The sequence below is a fragment of the Dermacentor silvarum genome, chromosome 7, assembly GCF_013339745.2.
Source record: "Dermacentor silvarum isolate Dsil-2018 chromosome 7, BIME_Dsil_1.4, whole genome shotgun sequence".
NCBI classification, from domain to species: domain Eukaryota; kingdom Metazoa; phylum Arthropoda; class Arachnida; order Ixodida; family Ixodidae; genus Dermacentor; species Dermacentor silvarum.
In genome coordinates this window covers 41,531,025-41,558,651 of record NC_051160.1, presented here as the reverse complement: position 1 = coordinate 41,558,651, position 27,627 = coordinate 41,531,025, and the positions used below count along the sequence as shown (strand labels likewise).

The window sequence follows — 27,627 nt, the reverse complement described above, 5'->3', positions numbered from 1 at the left end:
GAGGTCTTTTATTTGACTGCCCTCATTTTGGTGTGGCTTAAAAACCACACTTGACTGCACTGAATTGCATCTTGTTGGCGGAGAGAATAATTGTTCAGACTGTGTTGAACACCCTTGCATTGCCCTGCTACTTGACATGTGGGTTGTTGCTGTAGTGCACAGCATTGCATTGATGTGCACACATTCTCTTCCTTTCTATTTTAAATCTAGGCTCTCCTGTTGCCTTTCATTCCCTTTATACCCCTTCCTCAGCACATTCACTCGTATTTATGCCGGTGAACCTGCCTGTCTTCCTATCTTTCTACCTCCTTTCTCCAAGAGCACGTGTCAGCATTATAAAACTAGGTGTCCATGATTTACTACAGAAAGCTGAACATTCCATATCACACACTTCACATGTGAATAACTCATAAGAGATTGTGAACGACATGCGAATGTGTCTGACCTTTGAATTTACAGCATTGTATTTGAAATTTCACTGGCATTATTAGCACTAAAGTCCATCCCTAATTAATCTGAATATAATGAGTGCATACACAGTGTAAACAAAGTAATCAAGCCATGACAATAGACGCAAACACATAATGCTCTGGCAAGCAACTAAAGAGAGAAACATACATTCAGTTGCATTCTTCACGTTATGTACAAACACATTTCACATATACTTGGCCTCTTCGAAATCAACTCAATGTGCTTGGGCTTCTGGTTTATTTCACAGTCATATTTCCTCCCACTTGCAGGTAATTATTAATAGGCCCACATTGTCAGCTGGCTCTCAGGGGCACTCATTTATGTCCCTCACACTTACTGGAATTCAGTTGTACTTGCATTTACACTGGCCTAAACTCAGAGACTTACCACTGTTCTGAAATCAGCAGAAATTAGTGAGACGCTCTCGAATGTGTGTCTATCTCTAGTGATATTACAGCTCGTGTAAGTGCTTCAATGTTCTCCGCGTGCAAGAAATATTGTAACACTTGTATCTTTCTGAGCCCCGCACCACTTTTGAGCTGGCAAAATATGAGTTTTTTCTTCGTGTGCTTCATCATAAGCATATATTTCCGCACTGCAGTGAACAGCCATTTGTGGCCTGATTTCGCTTACCGGTGCGGTGGTCCACTCTAAAGTTCCAATGGAGAGCCCGGGGTTCTGCTTTCATGGGTGGCGTTCTTATTATTGTTGACGTCCCACTTTATTCCTGTATAGAAAAAAAATTCAGTTAAGCGAGAATAAAAAGAAAATGAAGAAATTTGATAACTCGAGAAGCATAAGCTCATAAGAAAGGTCTTATTAATGCCTATTTGGGGCTAGTGCGTACTTCATAGTCCGCAAATCAACACAATATAGCAATCACCACACAAAAGCAAAATGTCCAACTTGTAATGTTCTTTTGCTTCTTTCATAGTTTTTTTAGCTATGCATGCAGCGCTTTTATCTCACAAAATGATGTGTGGCAATATGGAACGACGCAAGTACTCAAAACCAGATTTTTCCGTCTGCTATAAAACTTGAATTTGCTACAATCGACGTGACATGTTGCGTTGTTGAAATTTTGCCAGTTGCATAGAACTTCGGCCCTTCGACAAGTAACGAGTGTACTGCTTATCTCCAAGTAATAATGTGGCAAATCCTGCGGCTAGTGCAAACCGTCACTTCGGAGCTGCTGCGTCGTCGGAGTTATTTGATTACGGTCGCGTCACGCAAGCTTCGTGCTAAATTGGGCTTTGAATTTTAGTAAACTGGACGCATTAAACAGGAAAGCCAGAAATCTACGCAAACCGACACACTACACAGAGGAAAGTGCGTAACACACCAGAAAAATTTTTTTCAAAATATAACCGTCGTTTGACGAACTGCAACTACGAAATGCAATGAATTAATCACGCAAAGCCCACGAAAGGAATTTTAAAAAAGGCACATTTCATGGTTAGAACGCTACACGCGATTACCAGCGCCGTTATAAAACGCAAGCCCTAACGAAAATTCGCGCATGAAGTTTCAACAAATGGACACCTGACTACGCAAGAAAAAAAAATCGCCTGCAATCATACATTAGGGGGAAAACTAAACGGAGCTACGCCTGCAGTTATAACTACTTCACACACCAAAACTTATAAAAAGCGTGTTCGCATTATTACTACACGTTCAGATATTTAAATCACTGACATTCGTTATCTGCTGGCTCATAATAATGCAATGGTAGAAATCAAGCATTTAGTAAGCGTAGTGTAGAGGAAACAAAAATCGACCTACCAAATAGGCACAGGTTCGCAGCTCTACAGCACGCACTCCTGGGCCCGCCGATCCAGCGCACATGGCGGCCCGCCGCCGCTGATCGCCCGTGTGGCCGTCGTACTCACACGAGTTGTCGAAGTTGCACTGCTTTTTTGCAATTGCCGGTAACAACGGTGGATTTGAACATCACTGACATCACCGAGAGCGTTCACCGACGCGGCCAGATCACTTCACAACACGAACACAGTCGTATAACGTCGCCGGTACAAAGATATGACGATAATTACCGCCGAAAACAATCGCCTCGCACGCCGCCATACGCCATGTTCTCGCTCCCTCCCGGTCCGGTCGGCGCAGCCTTTCCTACTCCTCCGCCATCAAAGCAAAGCGGAGGCGTCGACTTGTTTCTCTTCGTTCTCTCCTTTTGCATTTCGCTTTACTTTCTCCCTCAAAGCATAACCCTCACTGCTCCTTACAGCTTTTGCTTTGTAACGCTCTCTCAACGCTTCGGCGCGTTTTTGCGCGCCAAATTTGCAAGGCTGCATATAAGCGTTGCGTCCGCTCGCGGCCGCATATAGCGGGCCTAGCCTGCCGCCGCAGCCATTGTCACGCATAATATTGCTCGAAAGTCCGTTTATATGCAGTACTTTACGCTGGAACGAAAATATACCGCATATGTGCCGGACATTATACGGTATTTGACTAAGAGTGTATGCACTCTAACCCAATTTTATTCTTCTGTGATTTTCTTTCTCGTGATCAGGGTCCCCTGTAAGTAATTGACCTAGATAAACGTACTCCTTTACAGGCTCTAGAGGCTGACTGGCGATCCTGAATTCTTGTTCCCTTGCCAGGCTATTGAACATTATCTTTGTCTTCTGCATATTCATCTTCAACTCAATTCTTACACTTTCTTGATTAAGGTCCCAAATCATTTGCTGTAATTCGTCTCCATTGTTGTTGAATAGGACAATGTCATCTGCAAACCGAAGGTTGCTGAGATATTCGCCGTGGATGAATGACAGAGCTCGGTTCAGCACGTCGCGAAGTTTAAGGCATGGTTGTAAACCCTGGAGCGCTGGTTCAGGGAAATAATCGCATCAACGTTAAATATGTGATCCAGGGTTTGCATTATAATTATGATCGATGGTTAATGCTATAATTATTATAATAAATGCATATATGTACAGATTCTGTTTCACTACGGTTTCCGCAGAAGACTGCCAGTGAAAATAGACCCGAACGCATTCTTCCTTTTTTCAGCAGACACTCGCCTCTCTTTCAAAACGTATTCTCTCTTTTCTGTTCCTTGCTTCGCACCTTCTCTCCACGTTTCTTCCCTCTGGCACTCGTCTGATCTCACCTTGTAGTTTCCCTCTCCCTCCGTTATATGTATTCCGTCTCTAAACTGTGCTATTGCTAGATTGTTGCTCATTATGTACATGTTTATCCCGTTTTCCTTTCTTTTTATCGCATGTACCTTTTGTTCGTACGTAGTGGCTTTACCTTTCTACCTTTAATTTTGTTTTCGTGTCTCTGTGTGCCATTTATTTGGCTGGAGCTGGTTCTTCGACGCATAAAAGAATGTGCGGCCCAACACCCTGTGGAGATGATTGATCAGCGAAGCTGAATGCCCCGGCCACGGTCTTTATCTTAAGATTTATCACGTGGGTATATTAAAGGTTTTCTCAGCTGTGCTATGCAATTATACATCACATTACGCGCCCCTTTAATGCCGAGCAATGAAGACACGGACACGTCTGGCGTTGGCGGTACGGCACCGTTCTTCGTACGCGAGCTGCCTCGGGAGAACGCCCGACACGTGGCTGTACCAATGCGATGGCGGAGAGAGAAGGGTGCGCACGCGCACCGCCGCCAGAGAGGAACGACGTCAACAACTGCGCAGCCAATTGCGCACTAGACGTTCCCTCTCTACTTGGCCCCTCACACTTGGCGCGTGCGCACTTCCCACAGGCTGGGCTACGTCACACCCATGCTGCGAAAGAACCAACCGTTGCCTTTCCTCTCTCGCCGAGGCTGCGAGGGTGTATGTACGTCCCCAACACGTGCTACACCTAGCTGAATAATCAAGATATTCCCTCTCCTCTTGCTTATAAGCCCTCTAGAACACAGTTTTTCTTTTTCGCGCATGCGTACTGGTTCCTGCGAAGGGCCTTCCTGGCCGCGGACAGACGTTTCGCCTAGGCATATACAGATTCGCTGTAATAGGAATAGATTAAGTGCATGATCTATCATTATTTGAACATTTCGAATAACTCGCACGCTCCTTACACAGGAGTCGTTCGAGTGCTGCGGCGTGACCGAGGCGCGGTTCCGCGACTGGGACCACAACATCTACTTCAACTGCTCCAAGTCGAACCCGAGCTCCGAGCGCTGCTCCGTACCGTCATCGTGCTGCCGGCCCCACGTTCTCAGAAACATGACCACGGAAGAGAAGGCGGAGTGGGACCAAGACCCGGAGGAGCGCCTCAAGCGACGATTTTGTGGCCGGGGGGTCCTGAATGTCAGCGAGCAGGAAGCGTGGAAAAAGGTGAGCGAGCCGACACTTGGCAACATTGGGCGCGTGAGAGCAGGCTGCAAAGCTATTCACTCCTTATTTAGAGTGGTGGACAGATGATGCGTAATAAATGCAAAATGGCTAAGACCTCTTGTATACATGAAATTGCCCATTGCTTTCAATCCTTCTGAAAAGTAACTATGAAGGGATTATGCAATGTTAGAGACACTGGTGAGATGTTCTCCACGAATACTACATCGCATAAGATGCACGTGAGACTCTAAGAAAGTTTTAATCGTATTCCTGACGCCAGTTTTCGAGAAAGCCACCACTAATTTTCATGGAAGCCGTTACCTCGCTACATACGTCAAAAAGCAGTCAGGAAATGCGATTCGAACACCGCGAATTCACACAAAGTCCAGGTCGTAGCGTCTGTGCCAATAAGCCATACGATGTTGCATCTTAATATCTGTGTTTATACGAAGAAAGCTTTTTGTACCATGTGAAAAATGAAGGAATAGTTACTTTGTCTACGTACACGGAGATTATGCTTCTGGCATCTGTAAGCATCATGTAACCCCCCCAAAAGTATTACACGTTTGTCACATATGAGTCATAGTACCTATAGGCGACATGTAAACACAAAAAAGAAGTTTTAACGTTTGTAGCATATCAGTCAGTAATAAGAACGGATTTCAAAAATTATTATGCCTGTGAGCTGTCTTGAGGACTCTAGAATGTAGGATAAACTTTAAGACACCCCATGCGTGGCTTCCTGTCGTACGAAGATCAGACACTTGCTCTAGGGGCAGTTGGGGCGATGGAATGAGGAAGAAGGAATGATATTGATGGAACGACAAAAGCTTATAACGGCGATGGCATAACAAAAATGACATTTCAGTTCTTAAATTATGACGATGCTATAGTGACGACAACGTGACGTTGACGACATGAGGTCAATGACATGATGACGATGCTGTGACTGCAACTGTATGAAGACAGCCGGATGAAGAAGCGAGAATGACGAGGATAGCACGACCAAGCAAGCATGGCGACGGCGGTATAATAACTAATGCACGATAGCGTCTGCATGACGACAATTCAATAACGACGATGGCGTTACAATGATTGCATAATCACGATGAAATGATGACAGCTTCATTACGATAGAATGGCGAACAAGGAATGACGTCGATCGATCGGCGTAGGTGATGTGATGACGATGGAATGACGAAAATTGGCTGACTACACAGATGTGATGACGATGGGGAATAGACTGCGCGAAGACGATATGACGGCGTATGCACGACGACGACTGTATGAAGACGATGGCAAGATAACGTGAACCCAATGGGACGACGACGAGTGTATGATGACAATGGCGTGATGACTATTGTATCGCGAAACTTGTATGACGACGATGGTTTGATGACCACGGCATGATGAAAGTCGGATGACGTAGCAAGTCGGATGGCACGACCAGGACGGCATCACGAAGACGGTCAGACAGTGGAGTCATGATAGCGACTCATGACTACGGCATGACAAGGGCACTATAATCACGATTGAAGGACGAAAGTATGATCAAAATACAATGAAGAAAAATTCACGTCGAAGGAACGACGAAGGCAGTATGGTGGCGATACTCGAGTAATGACAGTGGTAAAAAGACAGGTTTACGACGACGACATGAGGATGTCTGTGTGACGGCGATGGCGTTATGACTACGGCATGACGATGGTCGGATGACAAAGCTGGAATGACGACGATGCTATGAATGCGACAGCATTATGACCCGGAACGTATACCTAGTAACCCAAGCCATTTCGACCACTGGGTCGGAGTGGAAAGCGCGATGACAGCACGACGAGAGTGACAATACGAAGGTGGAATTGACGACGGTTGAACGCCCACAGCGGCAACACTATGGCGGTGTGACAAGAAATGCACGACGACGAAGAAATCACGAGTGTCGCATGACAAAGCTGGAATGACGGCAATGCAAAGACCACGAATGCATCACGACCACGATCGCATACTTATTGGCCCAAGCTATTAGATATCTTGAACGACTGGGTCGGGGTAGTGGAGTTACGACGACGGCATGGTTGGTGCAAGATCACGAGACTGAGGTGAGTGCCAAAAACAGCCACACGATTGTGCAGATCATATTGCAAAGCAATATTCACGAACGCAACCACATCTGTACATAGAGAAGGACCCGCTGGACACGACACAGCGGTTCAGCGGCGAAGGTATCCTGCCGCTATGTCCCGAAGTCCCGGGTCCTATTACCGTTTTCTCTGGAAAATCAGTTCCGCATAAATTTCGAAGGAGGAGTATGCTTCATGCAAGCGAATAGTCGGGCACTTTAAATGACCAGGTTTATATATTACTGAACGAAAGACCTACTCGAAAACTCACCAAGAGAATCTGAAGATTAAGGGGAAGCGAAATAAGAGTAGAACCCGATAGCGTTATCGGGACCAGTTCGCATCGCATCGTTCGCATCCGGCAAGTAGGCTTCTTTCGCTGCAACACTGAATGTGGGAAAGCCAGCTTAAAAAGAGCAAGCTTACACCGATCCCCTTAAAGTCGGCTTCACTTTTAAACAGAAATGCATTGCTGGGAAGGCGTTATTCCAGGGGCAATATAAGTGGTCTTATATTAAAATGTGAAGGCCCTAGCACCCTTTTTATGATTTTACTAATTGTTTGTTATTGCCCCAAAGCGCGCAGGTCTGGTAGAAATGTTTGAGTTTCTTCGTAGATGAATTATGTTTTCTCGTACATTCAAATTAAAATCCGACGCAGAATGGTAAACAATCTGACGGCGAATCCGACGCCGAATGGTAAAGTCGTACTTTACCATTTTTCTGACGGATTTCACTGTGAGAAATTCAATTTTTGTTTATCAGAACGTTGCACCACGTGGAGGGCCTGCGTGGTCGGGGTGGTTGGTATGATTTTCTCCGCCACCGACGCCGACATCGCACACCGACGCCGGTCGCCGACGCCGGATTTTCTGCGACACGAGGCCCTTAATGCTATCGCGTATATAACAATAATAAGAATTTATGGGTTCTTCTGTGCCAAAAAATTATGCGTAGCTCTGCTATCGCAGACACCAGAGACCAGCGTAGCCGGGGAAAGCCTTGTAAAGTAGTGGCAAACCAGACACTGAGTCTTAAATTTTGCTCGGCTTCCCCCACCTCGGCGTCGTCCGTGTTTGCGATAGCAGAGCCACGCATAATAGACCTCTCCTGGGGTACGTCACACCGCACCGGCGACGTCACAGCGTGACGTCACCGGCGCACGTGCGGTGACCCTGGTTGGCAAAAAACAGCCGCCGCCGGATTTCTGCGTGGTGCAGTCGCGCAGAAGTTGGTGTAGGTGGGCGCCACGTGGACGCGTGTTTTTATTTCTTTTATTTCTTTTTTATTTTTACGTGAACTTCCACAATTCTCTCGGCAGCCATATTAGCAGCAATGTGTGTCGGAGAACATCGGCGTGTGGTAAACGGCGTGATGAAAATGTGGCGACGCTGGGCCTTTTTTACTTGCTAACATGAACCACGTGGTGGTGGTCGGTGATGGATTGTGCGATGAAGAATGTGGGCATTTCCATGGAATTGTGCCACGTTTGTTGTGGAAAAGTGTGCGGCGAAAACAGCGACGATATCTCATCTCTGCGTAGGGAAACGGACTACATTAGGTGTGTGTGTGTGTGCGTGAGGTGCACTATGCGATTAGCAATACATCTCGCTTACGAGACTGTGGACGCATGTTGCGTGTAATAAAACCAGTCGTAGTGATCAGGCTCCGATAGAACTTCAGGGGACGTAATTGTTGAACTGGTGAGAGTGAATGAAACACGATGATTAGTGAGCGCATGTATTTCGGGGCCATCCGCGCTGTGTGCAGAAAAAAAAATATGAAAAAAAAAACCACCTTCGTTTCAGCATAATTTATCAACTGAAAGGTGTGAGTACAAATGAGTTCCTACGATGTTTTGACCGCTGCCGAAGCTGCGTGTATGCATTTAACCACGGGGAATGCCCAAAAGGCAAACCACTGAAATTATCGCGATTTAACACAGATCTCACGGGTCTTAAGTAAAATTGAACTACCTTTTTTTCGTTATTGGTGTATTCACCATTATGGTACGGACTTTATGCCGTGATGATGCACATAAACATGCAAAACTTAGGCCTTGTAAAGTTGAGAGCAGCAAAGGAGGCAGCAGGCACAGCGAAGTTAGCGCGCAACGCCTTATGTACTGGTGTAAGATTTTGCTTTGTGCATACAAATGGCCGAGACTAATATTTGAAATTAAATTATGATGTTTAACATCCCTAAGCGGCACAGCGGCTTATGGGGGATAGTGTAACGAAAGGCTCCGTATTAATTTTGTTCACCTAGATCGATCCACGCCGGGCACGGCAGGAGCTCAAGCGTATACAGCTTCGCTGTTAAAACACGATTTCATTATGAGGAACGCCGTAGTGGGGGACTCCGGATTAATTTGGACCGTCTTAGGTTTTCTAACGTGTACCTAATGAATGGTACACGGGCTTTTTAGCAGTGAGGCGTTTAAGCCAGCCGTAATTTGTGGTTTGTGGTTAGTATGAAGAAACTATCAAGAAATAAACTTCCTGGCCGAGGCGGGATTCGAGCTCGTGTACCCACGGTTCCAAGACGAACGTTGTAACCACTAGGCTATACATCCACGCTTGCAGAGCATGGATTTATGCGAACCATATGATTGCGTTCGGGCGTCGTCGTCTTCATCCATAGCTGGCGCGTTCGCACGCTCGAGGTCTGCGAGGTGAAGAGGTTTTGCGCGCTATGCTCGGGAGAGAAGTAAATAAAATGAGAGCGAGAGAGAGAGAGAGAGAGAGAGACGCTTTCACGGAGCGGGACTGCTGGAACGCGTTGTCGGCATTGCAACGTGGTGGAACCCGGTGCCAGCATTGCAACGCGGTATCGGGGTTGCATGCTGCGCAATGCAACGCGCAGTGACTCCGTAAGTCCGAGACGCGCGAAAAGAAATTATCATCATCATGAGTGACAAGATGAAAAGTTCGCGCGCAGCTGCGGAAAATGCTGGGCTACGATGGCCCACCTTTACTGTTTCAAGCGTTGAGCGGCCGAGTACAAGGTTAAGCGTTTTTTTTTTTTTTGCATTTCGCGCCACTCGCAATGCGGCCGGCACGGCCCCGATTTCGTGCTAAGCAGGGTAGCACCAAAGCCGCTGAGCAATCACAGTTGGGTGGGAAGCGGAATGCAGCAATAATGAGACAGAGCACTTTGGGGCTGCTACAAATATGAGGTGGTGTGAGGAATTTGGAAATGAGTAACGGTGCCAGCGTTAACGCTTGCAAACGTCGTTCTGAGCTGATCACCAGTTATCTTGATAGCGGTTACAGTTAACCAAGGGGTGGTGGGCTGATTGGGATTGATGGTTTGCAGCAACACCCCAAATGAGCCAGCACAGGGTGACATGAATTTGGCTTCATTCAGATAAGAACGGTTAGTGCGCACAAATATCGGCACACCAAAAGCGTCGACACGGAATGTAGGAAGAGGTCTAGAAAAAAGTCGCAGTTTCACACGAAAGGCGAAGCATCAATTGCGATAGCAAATTAGTACAGAGCTATACGGATAAAGGATAGTAGTTTTATCGGCTGTATAAACTTGCACACATTGGCTCACTAACTGAATTAACAAGCATGGTGTCAGCGCGATCAAGCAAACATGAATAGATCACACTCGATGACCGCAGACAACCACTGTCAAAACGCTGGCGTGAGCAAGCGCGACGGAAGCAGCGAGCGAAGGTTCGTGCAGGTTATCGCTTCAACAGAAACTGAGCGGTGAAGGCACAGCGCATACAAAGGTAGGAGCCGTGTGCAGATCGCTTTCAAGATACGGTGCGCACGAACGCCCGCATTCGCGCAAAGTACAAGTAGGCAGTTGCTGGCAGAGTAGAAGCCGCTCCCCCTCCCTCCTTCGCTGCCTACCCGCTTTCCTTCTTTGCGTGCGAGATCGCCAGTTCTCCTTGCGCCCTGTCGCAAGATACGCTGTCGGTACAAATAAAGTACAAATTAGCAAATGCTATACTGCAATATGTATATTGAAACACGAATAACTCAAGTAGGCTAGATGAATATTTGTGGCATCCCCGTTTCAATGAGGATATCATTAAAGTTTTAGAAGAACGAGACCGTCATTCACCTCAGAGTAGCACGAAGCTATGAAGGAAGCATAGGCGGGTTTTTAAGAACAAAAACTTTACAGATGAAGAAGAAGCCTCTAACCTTTGTAGTTTCGAGCAAGCCTGAGCTGGATGACTATTTTCCCCCCTCTCTTCTTCTTCCACCGCAGGTCTACACCCGCAGCTGTGTGGACGCCTGCGTCGCCTACATTCGCTCCAACATCTCGGTGATGATCGGTGTCGCTCTGGTCGTGTTCGCGGTTCTCTCGCTTCTGCGCACCATGGCCGTCACGGTGCACGACGAGATAATCTCACTCACCCACCTTTACAACAAGTACTACCGCAACAAGGCTCGTGGGTACCGCAAGTCGCTGGCGCGCCGCAAGGCTATGCAGGCGGAGGCCGCCGCCATGCACCTAGTCGTCACGAGAAGCACAAAGGCACAGTGAGTGGAGCCATTCACGTGCACGTGACATAGGCATCATCATCGTTTTTGCATCATTAAGGGCCCCTGATGGGGTAATATGTAAGGGTGAAGCGTGATCAACGGAGTACAGCACTTGGAGTACGGAGAATAAGAATAATGCGTAACAAATAATGAAAAAAGAAATGGCAAGAGCGATAATATGAGTTTGCAGGTGCGCAGTAAGCCTCGGACTTTAGTCGTTGCTGAGTGCTAGGTTAACTCTAAAGACGTTACAACTACCAGGCAAATATCGGGCTGACGGAGGAACAAATACGCGCACTCGTTTTGTTCGAGCTTAACGATATATATATATATATATATATATATATATATATATATATATATATATATATATATATATATACGTACATCATACAGAATGAGTACACCCATATGTGCTCATAAAAGATTAAGAGCAAATGTTCCACGTCATATATGCCAATAATTTCTATGAAGGAAATTGAACTCTTTTTTTGATAAAGCGATCGACGGGGTGCTTTCACTGGTATCGCCAAACTGCGGAATCTATATAGCTTCGTTAATTATATAGCTTTGTCAATCGGCAAATACTGCTCGTGCACTTCGAGTATTTTGATCGCATGAGAATTTAGACAAATAAAGACTAAGAAATGACGCCACAAGGACGACGACTTGAGCCACAAGCACGAACATTAGACAAATCAATGTGATCGTCAATCTCATGGTAGCTGAACGGGCGGAGTTGCAGTGTTCTTTCTAGTAATTGCTTTATGGTACTCTATGGCTGGGGGCAGTTTTTTATTTCCGCTTTCGCCGGCGCATAGTTGCAGGCGCCCACCGAGCCGGTAGATTTTATATTCTCCCACAGAAATGTTTACTAAATACTAAAAATGCTTTTTTTGTGCCATAAAAGGAGACATCAGGTCCACCATGGTCTTAAGAAATAGGGTCAGTTGGCGTCCCACAGCAGTTACCAGGTCTGCAAGTACTCATTGCTCCCTGAACCGAGAGCAATAGTGAATCGTACTGGGCATTTACCGATAAAGAATTCTCAAATTCTTGTTTACCACACTTCAGGGCTAGTAAACAGAAGTACATTTATAAAGAAAAATGTGGGTAGAAACGAAAGGCCCCACCTAATGCGAAATATTCGTTGCATCGTCACACTTAAAATGCTATATAAAATGGGTATGAGTGTAAAAAAAATGTCCAACAAATGCTCTTACTAATCTATGCAAAAAGGTTGTCTCAGACATTGGTACTGTTTAGTGCGTCACACGGTTCCCTCTATTATGTTACTGTGTATCTTTTCGAAGTCACGTTGAGGGCCGACCGATAAAAAACCCAATGCGGGATAAAAGTCGGATGAGCCAAGGCGAAGTGCCTTAGTCAGACTGGCCAACGCCTGGATAAGTGCACCTGCCGTTGTCAAAGGCACCTTTGTCATCTTTGGCGTTGTAATTTTAAGTGGCTTTCTTCACAGATGGCCACCACTACCTGCGACGCCACGTGACGTCACTCAACTAACTACTTAAACCTAACGTGCCTATAGATTGATAAGGTAGCCTTAGACAAAGATAAGTCCACCTATCAACACGTCGGCAGCCTCATCTGATTCACCAAAACTTTATGCCACACTGTCTATAAAATTTTCCATGCTACGCTCGGTCAAGTTGCTGCAGATCCCCTGATCTAGACTGGTGCTTCGATGTTCATGTCACTTACAGCCATGAGAGTCAACACCGTGAGTCGCAACCGCCGTCCGACTACTTCGGGCCTCCTGAGCCACGGCAGTTTCATCGAAGACGGTGAAAGTCCCTACCGGCTTCGATCGTAGTCTTCCCACCAGACTCGGTTCGACAACCCTGGTGGGCAACTGCGTGAAGATGTTGACTCGCATGCAAGTTAGCGTGCATCAATTTGTGTCCGGCGACGCCCGGCATCGGGCGCTTCTAAACCTGTAACGATTGGCTCCCATCTTGAAACACTTAGTTCAATTGTCATTCTGTAGTGTAATGTACAAAACTTGAATTTATTTGTGTGCAGACCAAATAGCTTGATAAGTTGTTTGTTGTCAAAGTGTTAAGCGTATGTTCCTTGTGCGTAAATATTTTTCTGTCATCTGTACAGACTTGTGTACTACCTAATGCCTAATCCTCTGAAGGCTATCTATAATACAAAATGTGGCATCTTTGTCGTCATGCTCATTGTTAAGGGCTATTATGTGTGCACTTATGATCGCTTTTCGCCGCAGTAAACTTCTTTGCTCACACCTGGATGTCTATATAATTATTCGCATGTGTTTGCTTTCAGTGTACTCCATTAGTGGCGGCCACAAACCAAGCGCCACCACACAACGTACGCATTGTCGGAGCGCGCGATACACGTTACGGTATTTAAGAGATGCAGATAAAAGTATGTCGGGTTGATCCCCACAAGCACGAATTTCTTGAATCTACGAACTGCTTTCAAAGATCAGTCTCAAAACGTGGACTACTGTTTTAGTCAGTGAAGAAAGTCACCTTGTCCACATAAGGCAGCCACTTTGGCCGCTTTTATTGCAAGACGTGCGTCGTCTCTTGACATAAATCACTTCGCATTTTGACTTGTTGCATTTCTGTTGCGTTGTTCTCTCAGTCGTGCCTACAAATGAAGTCGTGCTGGCGAGTGACGCATGTTCCATTAAAGCATGGGTTAGAAGCGCAATGGTTAATTTCTGGAAGAAAAAAAAGAAAATGCACAGCCGTTAAGTGCGAGAAGCACTACGCTACAATTAATAAATCTGCAAGCGATAAAATTTCGGTAATGGGCAAAAGCAATGCTGATGTACAAATTGGTTGCAAGTAATAGTTCACGCAACATCACCAAAAATGCTCCACAGATCAATTTTTGTTTCACTACGTGTATCCCCAAAAATGTCTACATTGCAGAATAATAAGAATCTTGTTAGTACTAGTGAATGTATTGCGATGAATATTTGTATCGGTAGCAATGGGAAGTCAATATCGTTTGCTTGCGTATTGGTATTTGCTATACTGGTAACGTTCCCGTTACTTTCTTAACAAAACGTCATGTTATGCGTTGAAGCACAAATGTATCTGGAACGCCAATTTCAGCGCAATTGATTTCATTCCCCATTGATTGGTTGAATCGGGGAGATTGTAATATTGCAGAGCATACCGGATTTTTTAGATGTGTCGTAATTATTATTCAGATCAGCTTCCACCTCACAGAGCTACTTAACACATTCCCAAACGGTGCCACACCATCCTTTTGTTTTTGTTCGCATTTCACCCGCTACGGAATTCCATCGTTGCAGCCAGAAAACGAAGCTGCCACCTCATGCTCAGCCTGAGGGCGCCATTACTACTGAGTCACCACTGAGGCTCATTTTCATAGCTGTTTCGAAGCACTGGCGGTGTGTAAACTTATCGTTCTATAGTTGCAGACAAGGAACATCGAGATTTCGCGATTTAAGGCTCGGATGCAGAATCTCTGCTGTCAAGGGAAAAACGCTCGCTCTCGAGATTGAGCGCGCTTTTCTGAACTGAATACGCAAGCCTTCCTTCAACAAATATCACGAAGTTCCAAGCAGCGTTGTTATTTCGTCAGCATTCACGAAAAAGTTTTCTTCTCCTTACCGACGCAATCGTAGCTCGAGTGCGATCCTTCGTGGAGGTTTGTCTTTGGAACTGGGCACTCGGCGCATGATTTCCGACCACTCATCTCCTGGTAAAATCCCCTCTTGCATGGCGCGCAGGGTTCTATGCCACTCTCCGAGTACGTTCCGGGCTCACAGTACTCTGTAGAGAAAAAAGAAAAGAGGTCTAATGACTTAACTCTGAGTGTCTTGCAAAAAACGGCGAACAGCAGTCGGACGCGTTGTAGACCAGGAACCCGTGCAGGAGAACCCGCTGCTGAAAATCTGTGCACCTAATGTAGTGGCACGCCGGTCACTGCATAAATAGCGAGGCCTTGAAGTGGCTAATTTGCCGAGTACCATTTCAAACGTACAATTTATTTACAGTAATTATTCGCTATAATAGCGCAGGATTCTTCACCGAGTCCCATGCGCACACATCTACTTACACAACCTATAAATAAAACGAACTTCAGTGTAGTTTTAAATATTTTGACCATTCAAAACGTTTTCGATGTGGAGTGAGGATTGGGCATTGAAACTATTTGCATATTTGCAGCAAGGGACCGTGTTGTAGCAATTGCTACGGAACGGTTTCAAACGTAATGAACCCAACCATATTTGCTTTTTTCTTGTGTCATGCAGTGCTTGAAATGAAGTGCAGTGAACAAATGGCCGCGATGCACTGGAAGGGTAACTGATAAATGCTGTCCACAGTCAAATTCCGAGGGATGTGCTTGTGCCCAAAAATACTTGTGCGCATGCCCAAAAATAGGGCGTCGAAAGGAGCACACAAAACTAAATGGCAGCTAGCCTTATGAATAGCATCACCATTATTAGAGCTTGTGACCGCAGACAACTCGGACGCATAAACTCCCATCTGGGAACTTGAATGAAATGCACTGCAATACCGATATGCTTATTTCTAGCATTTCTTTCTTTGAGACTTTTTTGTTGCCAAAGCAACGTAGAGTGTAGCTAAGTAGAAATACAATATTTTTGCAAGTTAAAACCTGTGGAGGGAGTTGGAGAAGCTTTTATGAGCTTTGTCAGTTGCTCTTGGTGCTTAATGGTGCTGTAAAAACTTTTAACATCGAGAAACCGTATGATGCAAATATACACTTCAGACTGCGATAGCACTCAGATGAAACACTACGATATATTTTTCGTGCATGGTCATAACGTACCAAAATGTCCTAGTGTATATGGACAGTGCTAACAACTGATGCTGGGAAGAATGAGGAATTATGAAACTGACTTTTGCAATCGGTGATCCGATCACTGCCATAGGCCTCGCTCGATGATCCTTCCGGGCACATTTTGCACTGCACCTGCTGGTATTTGTCCTGGTACGTTCCCGGAGGGCAGGCACGACATGTTCCAAGCCCGGTCCTGGAGAATGTGCCTGGAGGACACGGAGCTGTAGAAGGCATAAGAGTCGCGAAGGCAATTTATTACGGAGAGTGATGATGACGATGATGATCAATGAATTTTATTGGGGCAAGGGCCAGATATGGCCAAAGAGCGCCATCTACGGAGAGGGAATGAAGCACTGAATGACGAATGACACAAACGCAAGCCCTCTGTCCCTTGCTCCGCCACACCATGTGGCAGTATAACCTGAAACCTTGTTTCCGCGGTATGTCATTTTTCTGGGGCACATAACCAGTAAAGCCCAGTGCAGGATTTTCGGCCGTGTACCAAGCACTAGCAGGATTATGCATAAACGTGTCGATTCATTCTAACACTTGGAACACACCAAGCATGGTGCGATGTGCGTCCTTTGTGTTTCTTCACGCGTTCTCTGCGCAGTCAAAAATAAACATATGCGTTTGCGACGTGACGTTGGGATCTTGCATGTTACAAGCTGTCTCCCGCATCTAGAGTTTAGAGTGCGAGTCTCCAGGAAGACCAAAGCATTGTTGTACAAGTCATTCTGCACTGCTGGCACAACTACAAGCAGCACAAAACATGGAAAGGGACAGACGTCCGCGCATGCGCACTGTGCTCGAGCGCCGGTGTGCAGAAAAAATATGTCGCAGTTTCGCCTGAAAGGCGAAGCATCTATTGCGATAGCAAATTAGTAGAGAGCTATTCGGAGTAGGGATAGTAGTTTTATCGGCTGCATAAACTGGACACATTGGCTTACTAACTGAATTAACAATCGTGGTGTCAGCGCGCACAAGCAAACATGAATAGATCACACTAAATGACCGCAGCCAACGACTGTCAAAACGCTGGCAGCAAGCGCAGGTTCGCGCGGTCTATCACTTCAACGGAAACTGAGCGGCGAATGCACAGCGCATACAAAGGTCAGAGCCGTGTGGAGATAAGAGACAGTGCAGACGACCGGCATCTCCGGGCAAAGCGCAAAGGAGAAGTTGTTGGCAGAGGAGAAGCTGCCCTCCCCCCCCCCCTCTTCCCCCTTTGTTGCTTTCGCGTGGGAGATACGCTTTTGGGGCCGGAGCACAGCGCCACCCCGCCTCCCTCCCTCCCTCCCTCCCTCCCATACCCCCACGGTCTTTCGCGCGACGGTCACGTTTGCTTTCCGCCGAGCGTTCGCTCTCTGTGATAGCGCATGGGGGGAATGGGGGGGGGGGGGGGTTCGCCCTCCGTGATAGCGCGTGTCCCCCGCGTCGCCGCACGGCGCGCGGCGACGATTTTATCGCCCTTGGAATCTATACGGAACCTCACGGCGAGGGCGACGGCGACGCTGACGGCAGAAATTCGGTTGAAGTGTCCATATAATTGCTATCGCAATAAAATAGAATGCCACAGCAGCTGCCAGATACTAAGTATAGAGCTAAAAACTAGACGGGCCGCTTTCCGACTGGATATAACTATTTGCATTTGTTGCTCGTCAAACAAAGCAGCAACGGTAAACTATCAAATCCTTTGTTTCGCCGTGCATCACTGAAGCACTTCAGACAAGTTTCTACAGCACCACAAGAATGTTTGCAAGACGCCACAAATTTTGAATACATATACACTCTTCACAGGTCTATGTCATTCATTGTCTATGTACACTGCGGGTAGGAACGTGGTCAGAATCACTACAGCGATTTAAGGGGCAGTAAAGCGGACTATAAATTCGCACCCCAGTTTCCACCTGATAGCCTCCCTTCAAACCACCGATCTATTCTTTCAGGCCAAAAATCACTGCCCTCTCCAAACACATGAGCCTTTATCCCTTCGTGTGCCTATTTCCTCCCTTCCTTGTAATTTTTCGGGGTGGAGGAAGTCTCTCTTCGTTGAATAAAGGCTGGTGCGGCCCTTGCACCTTCTCTAACGTGGGCCAGGGGTTCAAAACTTGAAGCCTCAGTTATGTGTCCAAAGGGTCGAGCTTTCACAGCGGACGTTGACCACCTACATCGTAGTTCTGCCCAAAAACGAAGCTAATTCGAGGAGAGGTGCTAGAAGCTGGCAAGCTATGATTGGAATAACAGACAGTTGGATGGACGAACTCATAGACTCAGTACCTTAAGCCACCACTCTATTTTACGCACGAGGACGGCCTGCAAGCTTTCATTTAAGTAAACATCTATGATGTGGGGCAAGCTTCACGAACACGCAAGAACAAGAAGTGCGGATATCTGTACATCATTCCGCTGGCCTAACGAACAATGATATTGTGTGTGTTGCAAAAGATGTCACGTATTTGTCTACACATGCGAGGCGAAGTTCCAGGCAGATGTGCGCAGTAAAGAGAAACAAAATAAAAAATCGGTTGAGACTATTCAGTTTCAAACAAACAGCTCAAAAATGTCTCAACGACAAATATTGGGGCATTTTCGTCGGAGCTGCTGTCGGCGTGACACGTTTTTGTGTTGAGGTCTTTCTTTCGTCACAACGAAGGCGACTGCTTTGCGTAGCCACAGCAACTTTTTGTCCTAAGGAACACATCTTGTTGCTTCGACAACGTAAATTCTATCGTGAATACCGGGAACTGTGACAAGTGAAAATGATTACGACAGAAGCTTTTGTCACAGTTTGCGACACATTCTATCGCCGTTTTTTAACTTTGTGCTGTTCGTCCTGGTGTAGCTTCTGACCGACTACGACTCGTTGAAATCAATCGAAAGGGTCCGAATGAAGCAGCAATGAACCCACCCTGGCAGTCCTCAACACTCGTACTCTTAGAAGCGAAGGTTACAGAGCCTCCGGGACATGGTGTGCAGGAGACTGCGCCGTCTCGGTCCTGGTAAGTCCCCATTGGACAGGGAGAACACGATGCTGCTGTGCGGTCGTGATAGGATCCTTTGGGACACTTGACTGCGAAGGGAGAGAGAGTTGATGATGATTATGCTTATTACACTCATCGATGGTACCTATGCACTAGGAGTGACAAGTCTAGAATTTATAGGCTGAAGAAGCGTCGAACAAACGTATACTTGAAGGTGATGAATTGCTAATAGAGAAACGATAAATGAAGAGTACTGCGCTATAGCGAAGTAACACTAACTCGAGGCTGACCAGTCTAAAGCGCACACGCGCGCGCGCGCACGCGCAATCGCAAACGCACACGCACACACACACGCACAGGTACGCGCAAACGCACACGCGCAAACGCGCATGCACGCACACACACACACTAAAAATAAGAAATAAGTGAAATAATATGTGAAATAATAACACATACAAGGTATTTAAAACGACTTATAGTGATATACAAGTAAGGTATATTCTTCGCACGACATTTTCTACGGGACTACTAACTATTGTCAACAACAATTAAGCAATTTCCTGTAGCCCATACAGGTGTCATTCTAGGAGGGAATTCCTTAGTATTTAGTCTCTGTGAGCTCACCGCAGTCTCCATCGCTGTTCAGTGCTTCTCCGTCTGCACAGACGATGGCGAAGTCGTTTGCGTAGTAATCTTTCAGGCGCATTTCCAGAGTCAGGCGTTCCTCGTCGCCGACTTCGTTCAGTATGGATGGATCGATTTCGCCGATGACGTCCAAAATTCTGTCCACTGCTGCGGAGAGGCCTTGCGTTTCGTTTCCAAACGCATCTGCATTACTCGTCTACATGTCATCAAAAAAAGAACAAAAAAAAAACAATGAAAGGCTTGTGAACCGTTGTTGACGAAATAGAAGGCAAGGTGGATGTACATGGTACATGCATTTAGATGTACTGAAATTCGGCCTATAAAGACCACGAAATGTAGGATAATTGCACCATATGTTAGCATTATTTGCATTCTTTTTTTAGTTCCATTGGTAAACCTTTCTTTTTCTGGCGGGCCTTTTATTTATTTCCTTCATGTCAAGTTTTTTTCATTAGACGTTTTTTTTTTTGCGTGCGTGTACGTCGACGTTTTCTTTCGCGTTGACTTTGGTTGACACGCATTTTTTTTTTTGACCAAGAAGACGGTTGGTCCCATACGGGAAATAGCGCAACCTGTGATGCAATGTAACTATATTGGCGCTAATTATGCCTGCGACGGTAGTTTCACCTACTCTGCGACTAATTCTCGCGTCGTGTCTCATCGATACCTATATTTTTATTCCTTTTATGACCCGCTACCACGCAGGCATGAATGGGCCATTTTCAGACCAAGAGGCAAGATAGATTTCTAAATCCAATGCATCAAACCCATGCAAGGTTGCCATAGCCAGAACACCTTATCTTCAAGTGCACTGTCCTAGAGTGACGTGGCTATTAAGGGTGTGTATGTGCAATAACGATAGAAAAGCATTGCTATAGTGAAAAGTGAAGTGTGTTAAGCCATGTATTGTCCGCATAAAACTGCCCAAGAAAAGGGTCCAAAGGAGAGAAATGCCTTAATATATAGAGGTCAGAAATATTAAAAAAAAACAATAAAATCGAAATTTTTGATGCAGTCGCTTACATGTTTTGCGTCGTGAAGACAAGTTTTAGAAGATTACTTTTTAGTTGGGGCTTGGTATGCAACAAAAAACGAGAAAGAAAAATAAACAACAAATGAACATTCATCAAGATTGGAGAAGGGTGAATCGCTATGTAGAGCAAGTTTGCTCTACATAACGAAAGTAAGGAATATCCAAGGCGGTGTGGTACACGCTATAGGCCCCATCGATGCCGAGTTATTGTGACCGTTTATCTGTCATTGTACCATTGCAAAACCTTTGAAAAAAAAAAGATTGCTCAGTGCACCGTGTCTTCGAACGGAGATTCCTGCTCAAGGCATTTTATTTCGCTGCCTTAGTCCTTGACTGGCTAGATTATCAGTTTTCTAATATACATAGAAACGCTTGAAACGTCGTATGTTCTTCATTTATCTATTTAACATGAGATTGTGTGCACGTACACGAGAACCTCACTTTCCTATTTTTGTGGACCAAGCATCTAATTTATCGATTACAGATTGAGTTTGATTGGATTGCATGCTTAGCACACGGTGGATTGTCTATAACGAAATCAATGGCATTTGAACTGCTTGATCTACTTATTCCTAAACTACTGCTCGGTTATTCATTAGGAACGAAAATGTCGTTGCGTATTGACTCCACTTTGCAGGTGTTGTCTGCTCTCTTGCCAAGTCGCAAGCCCTCTGCTAACTATCACGCTACCTACGGATTAGTTTGCATCACTTCTCCACGTTATATCTGTCAATTTACAGTCCACAGATATGTAAAGATATACTATAAGTCTGACAATTGAATGTCGACAGACTCATAGTATAATTTTTAAGTGAAGTTGTCTTTGCCCCTTCTACCCAATTCCGGGGTACTGGCTGCTGCCTTGACGAGTACACAGGCGTAGTGAGGGTCGCGGCAGCGGGCACACCCGACACGTGAAAGAACGTAAAGCAACAACCATAGTGTTACCAGTCCGGACATGAAAAGGTGGCAATACGACTTGAACTTCAAATAACGATGCCTCGTCAACCGAGCATTCTCATGCCCGCGTGGTATACAGCAGGAAACTAGCAACAAAGCCAGTTGCACTCACGCCAACATTGAGGACGAATTGGGCGTCAACCGCTGCAATGGAGGTGTTTCCGGCGGCTTCCCGGACCGCACTTCTCGCAAACCTCGTGCGTGGGTTGCCGTCACTGCCGTCCGCCGCTTTGTACGAGTTGGGCTCCACCAATTTGCCGCACGTCACGCCCACGGTGTTAATCTGGCAAGCGTCCTCGGAGGCGCAAATCGAAGTTCTGTTCTTCACCACCTCGAAGTTCTTGATGAAGGCCTTCCTGATGGTATTCTGTACGCTGGCTTCCCCGCAGTCTCCGGAGTAGTAGTAGTAGGCGCGGTACAACTTTTTTGCCTGCGTGGGTGATGATTTCGCTGGCGACGAGCAAGAAAAATATAGAGGATTAACCAGACTGGTTGGTCGGGTGTTTAAGAGCGAGGCTTTCTGTGTCTCACTGATTCGTCCGTGAGAGCCGAAAACACACTGCAGGAAAGCCAATTGACACAATGGAACTATCTGCGCCTCTGCGCACACAAGAGAACAACGGCGCACGACATACGCATCGTAGCACACTACAGTTTACACTCACAGTTGTACCAATAAGAACACTGGGAACTGCAACTTCACGTTACCTAGACAAATTGTATATATATGCATTGCATTACGCGCGTCACGCGATGCATTCCCGGCCGTCACCATGGGTAGGCCGCGGGGGCAGCGCACGGCAGAAAAGGCTGCCGTACGCCAACGCGAGCGCGACCGTGCCCGTAAGGCCGATCCCGTGTATCGGCAACGGCAGATCCTCAGACCGTCTACCACAGCGGTCACAAGGCAATACTGTGCAAGTGTAGAGCCGACCGTGAAAGTGTGAGTGTGTGCGTGTAATCAACGGCTACACGATCTATAATATAAAGGCTATGCAACTTAACGAAATGTGTCTTCATTCAACTTCAACGTTCAAAAAATACAATCCTAAACAAGCAATCAAATCACATATGCATCGACATCGGGTCGCTCAGCATTTCTTGGGTCCGTTGCGTGGTCGTTGGTTTTGGACTTTGATTCAATTTGCATGGGAGAAAGCTTCGCGTCCAACTATCTTTCTTTAAGAAAGGGGCTTTCATTTTTGCTGCTTAGTTCACAGCGGAAAAAGCAGTGTAAAATGGGAAAGGCGCGGGAAAGTAATAAGCAAAGAAATGCGGGTCAAGCGCTCCACGGGTAGTTTCAAGCATCTTGGGATTAAAAAACAGAAAACAAAAATGAGGTATCTGATTGACTTATTATGACTCACAAGATAAGCCTTTTGATGTTACTGTGGTACAAGCATTAATTTCGAAAAACAGGAATTGTGACTTCCATGCGTGAGGTAATCTCCATTTTTCTACATCTGCGATTATGGGCGGGTGGCCATGATTTTATAGGAAGGTTTATCTCGGAAGCTTCGTTATATATAGTAAATGGGAACGGATAAATCGTTTGTCGGCGACCACTGCACAGATTTTAGTAAGGCCTCCTGCATGTCAAGGAATAATCAAGGTCTAATAATTAAGAACAAATATATCTTTAAAAATCTTGAAGATATATAGCAGAATTTAGCAGAATATAGCGAGGTCAACGGGTGAGGAACCAAGACGATGACATCCATATTAAAGTAATTCAGATTCAATAATTTACGTGAAGGCTACAACAGCGACAAGTCTAAAAATTAGATATGGACACCAGTGCGGGCTCTTTGGGGTTCGCTCTCACTGGACGCTGTTCTGAATATCTGGGCCCGAATTCACGAAGCTTTTTTGTTCTTAAGTGCTGTGTGCCATTGACCTGCCGTCTTCGCTTATAATACGTGCAGTATCACTACATACTGCCAAAAGAACCTGTCCTTGGGCTAGTAGGTGTTTAGGCTTACTGTAGCGTTGTTTTTGGCGTTACCAACTATTTAATTGCAGACCCAGATACAAAATCTAGGAAACTTCCACGCACGTGCAACGCAGAACGCGACATCGCGAAAGCTGCTTTTCGAAAAAGCACATTTCCGAAGGAAAAAAACATAATGGATGTGTAAGTAACACAAGCTGACCCTTTCTTTCTGATATGAAATGCTTCCAATGATTCCCTCACACTTTGTTCTCTGCTCTTGCCTACAATCTTCAGTCTGGGACGCTGTATTAGGGACCACTAGAGAGAGCACGAAAACAGCGTTGGTTAATCTGGTGGCAAGCATCTTCCTGCGCACTGTATAAGGCATGGCTATGCGTGTCTGCTTTTGAGCGAGTTAGGATTAAATAGGTAATAGCAGAGATAAACGTTGAAAAAAAAATATTTGAAGCGTTTTGTATTGGAAAGAGCAAGCTTGTCTTTGTGACACGTCTATCACGTTGTTTTCTTCCCAAACGCGCTTTTTTCAAAAGGTAGCGTTCGTGATGCTGCAATTTTACGTGACGCATTGTCGGCGCCGTGAGTACGTGAAAGTCTTCTTGGTTGTTTGTCTGGGTCTGCTATTTCACATTTGGTAGTTGCCTATTCTTTGTGACTTTCCTTTTTTTCTATTAAATTGATTGATGCTCTTCTACTATGCACCAAGAACAACCCCAAGTTCCACCCCAGAATGCTGCGGATGGCTTGGTAGTGCTTAGCCTAGCTCAAAAGCCAGGACTAGCTAGGTGCCCATCAGCTCCGCTGTCTCTTTAGCATTGCGCCTTCAGTGCAAGTTACTCTAGTTTTTTTTTTCTACCATTGGGTGCTTTAAACTTGCAAATTCGTTGAGAATTTACCAGAAATTTATTGTTTTATATGAAAACGTTAGATGACGGCTCGTTCTGCGTTTTTCTAAAGCAAGAATGCCATTTTGTTTTGGAATCTTTGATGGCAAGCCATTGCTTTTTTTATACTTCTCGAAAAAGTAACTAACGGCTTTTTGCACATTTTTTGTTGTGCGAGTCCCGGGGATGCTTTCTCTGAACGCGATTGGGGAGAGGGGGAAGGCTCTATTGAGAGAGCGCGCTATTCCTCGTTGTTTGAAGAGGATTTGCACGGGCCTTCTACATGAACGACGGTGCACTAAACACTGAAGCATGAAGTCCCTGGTGGCTCCACACTTTCTCGCGTTTGTGCACCAATTCCTCATCTGTATTCTGAGGCTATTTTACAAGCAAAAGCCACACTAATCTGAGTTTTAGGTAATTGTCTGGTCAACATGTGGAACCTTAAATTATTTGTGGTGGTGTACATGATATTCAATACTAACCTCACTTTCCGCTTAGTTGGCTCTCTCATACGGTCGTTAAAAAAACGTGCACCAATTGAAATATTTATTCGGCACTCTAATTTCTTATAACACTCCAACGTTTATGACCTATATTAGTGATTGCTTAATTTTGCTGTCCCCAAACCTTGAAAACAGTTCACTAATAAAGGCAAACCTTGCAAAAAAGCTTAAGATGGCATAGAAATGATTCAATTTTGGCAATTAAGAACGTTTATTAAAATGTTCTTGCTCTTAATCTTTCACTGCTGCTGAACAGCTATTTATCCCAATTTTTCTTATTTTATTTCACTCGTCAGTATTAAAAGGTCGCAGTTTCGCCCGAAAGGCGAAGCCTCGATTGCAATAGTGAATTAGTAGACAGCTGTACGAAGTAGGGTAGTAGTTTTATAGGCCGTGTAAACAATCAATCAATCAATCAATCAATCAACCAATCAATCAAAGGATTTTATTTCCAACATAATAGTTGGGGGGTAACCCCCGGCGAAAAGAGGCATAATGCAGCTTGAGCATGCCTGGGGGCCCGTACACAACAAGTAAAACTTGCTTATTAACACAATAACAAGCACGGTGTCACAGATACACATGAACACATCTCGCTGCACGGCCACAGAAACTCGCTGTCAAAACGCTGGAGTGAGGAAGCGCGGCTACAGCAGCGAGTGAATCGATCACCGTGCTGTCTCTCCCTTCAATGTGAACTAAACGTCGAAGGCACCGCGCATACGTAGCTACCGGCACTAGGCGTACTTTGTCCACATCGCAGAGCGCTTTCAGAATGAGGCACGCGAGGGCGCGCACATCGTCCACGTTGCAGATCTTTTTCAAGATACGGAGCCCGCGCGCTTGCGCCGTAAGTAGAACGCCCCCTCCCCCCTCCCTCACCTCCTTCCCCCCTTACCTCACGCGCGACGGAAGACGGCGCGCTTCCCCCCCCCCCCCCCCCCCCCCTGCCTTCCACCCTCGTGTGCGTGAGATTGAGCCGCGATCGTCCGCTGACCCTCACAAGAATTCACTCGCACATACAGCGTACGGCAAGCGGCGACGATAATATCGTGTTTGGACTTTATGCGGAACATCCCGGCTACGGCGACGGCCGAAATGTGCTTGGACTGTCCGTAAAATTGCTGTTGCAATAAAATGAAATTGCGAAGCGAGCTTACTCACCGGCACAGTCCGGCCATGGTACAGTCATGTTCGGGGGCATAGTCTTCCATTGTAGGCTGTTGTCGCAGATGTACGCGTCTGCCGGCTCACTGAGGAACTCGAAGCGGTCGTTGCAGAAAGGCTGGCAGAATTGGCCGTAGTACTGGTCGTCGCACGCCAGCGCGCCATTAAGCGGCGCAGGGTGGAACGAGCACTGGCTGCCTGCGGTAAAATCGAGCCACCACATGTGCGCACAAGAATTGTAAAGCAAGGTTTAATTTCTCGAAGAAAAATGTATACTTTGTCATGTTGTAGTGACGATGAAGGACACGATAGTTCCGAAGCTATGAGTCGCGAACATAACTCTTTATAAGGCACATTTGTGCCCAGAAAACAACAAAAGCAAGGAGCAGTTACGCACCCCGATAGCGGCGAATACAGCAATTGGTCGTCGAAATGTGATATCCCGTGTAAAGTCTGTCCGGTTTTTATACACGTCTAACAATACATTGTAGGATAATCACTCCTTTTGGTTTATGTTCCAAAATGAATTCAAACAGCATTCGCATCGCACGCACAGTCTGATTAGGCAATAAATGCATGTGCCTTGTAGCCTTCAACTTGACAGCGTTTTGCGCTGAATCTTGAGCGAAGTCCCGGTTAGCAGAGCACACCGCCTAGGTACAATTTTAGCGTAAAACTGTGTAGAGGTGTTTCACACTTCTTTACACTCAGGAGTTCAGCGTAATATCTTACTCACGCCACACATTCACATGAAAGACGCAGGTCGCGTAATTTCTGCTCCCATCCCGTGCTGTGTAAGTGATTCTGTGAGTTCCCAGCCCGAACATGGAACCAGATTTTCGCACCTGGAGAGAAAAGTTATAAATAGTTAATGCACAGACAAAGCGCAGTTCAGGCACCCATGCTTGTCAGAAAAGCAGTAAATGTAGGCGGCCCGTGTGACGTGGATAGTTATCACTCGCAACAATTAACGGGATAGCCCAAATAAGCCAAATGATGTGAAAGACGTGAGATGACAGCGATGTCATCGTTTCGCAATTTGCACGCCATATATTTAAAAGAAAAGAGAAAAAAAGAGGGGGATGAAATCTGGGTCGCATTTTCACTGCTATGGAAGCTGCATTTTTTTTTCAGCCAGATAACGTGATCCACGTGATTACATTGCTCTATGTGATTACATTGCTCAAGCATTTTTCTTTAGCGTGCTTTTAAATTGCATTTCTTAAAACAAATATTATAGACAAC

The 27,627-nt window shown here is 45.8% G+C and overlaps 1 protein-coding gene across 1 annotated transcript in view; it reads right to left on the bottom strand.

Moving 5' to 3' along the window:
* Nucleotides 1-13,942: 13,942 nt before the first annotated feature.
* The window catches only part of LOC119457938 (sushi, von Willebrand factor type A, EGF and pentraxin domain-containing protein 1), a 44,681-nt gene continuing 30,996 nt past the window's right edge, over nucleotides 13,943-27,627 (bottom strand). Inside the window, exons 12-19 of the mRNA XM_037719711.2 lie at nucleotides 27,119-27,227; nucleotides 26,380-26,580; nucleotides 21,987-22,324; nucleotides 19,861-20,077; nucleotides 19,164-19,325; nucleotides 16,312-16,473; nucleotides 15,055-15,216; nucleotides 13,943-14,129 (exon numbers count right to left, since the gene is read on the bottom strand). Of these exons, the coding sequence (XP_037575639.1) occupies nucleotides 14,047-14,129; nucleotides 15,055-15,216; nucleotides 16,312-16,473; nucleotides 19,164-19,325; nucleotides 19,861-20,077; nucleotides 21,987-22,324; nucleotides 26,380-26,580; nucleotides 27,119-27,227 (1,434 nt within the window). The 3' untranslated portion in view covers nucleotides 13,943-14,046. The remainder of the gene's footprint in view (nucleotides 14,130-15,054; nucleotides 15,217-16,311; nucleotides 16,474-19,163; nucleotides 19,326-19,860; nucleotides 20,078-21,986; nucleotides 22,325-26,379; nucleotides 26,581-27,118; nucleotides 27,228-27,627) is intronic.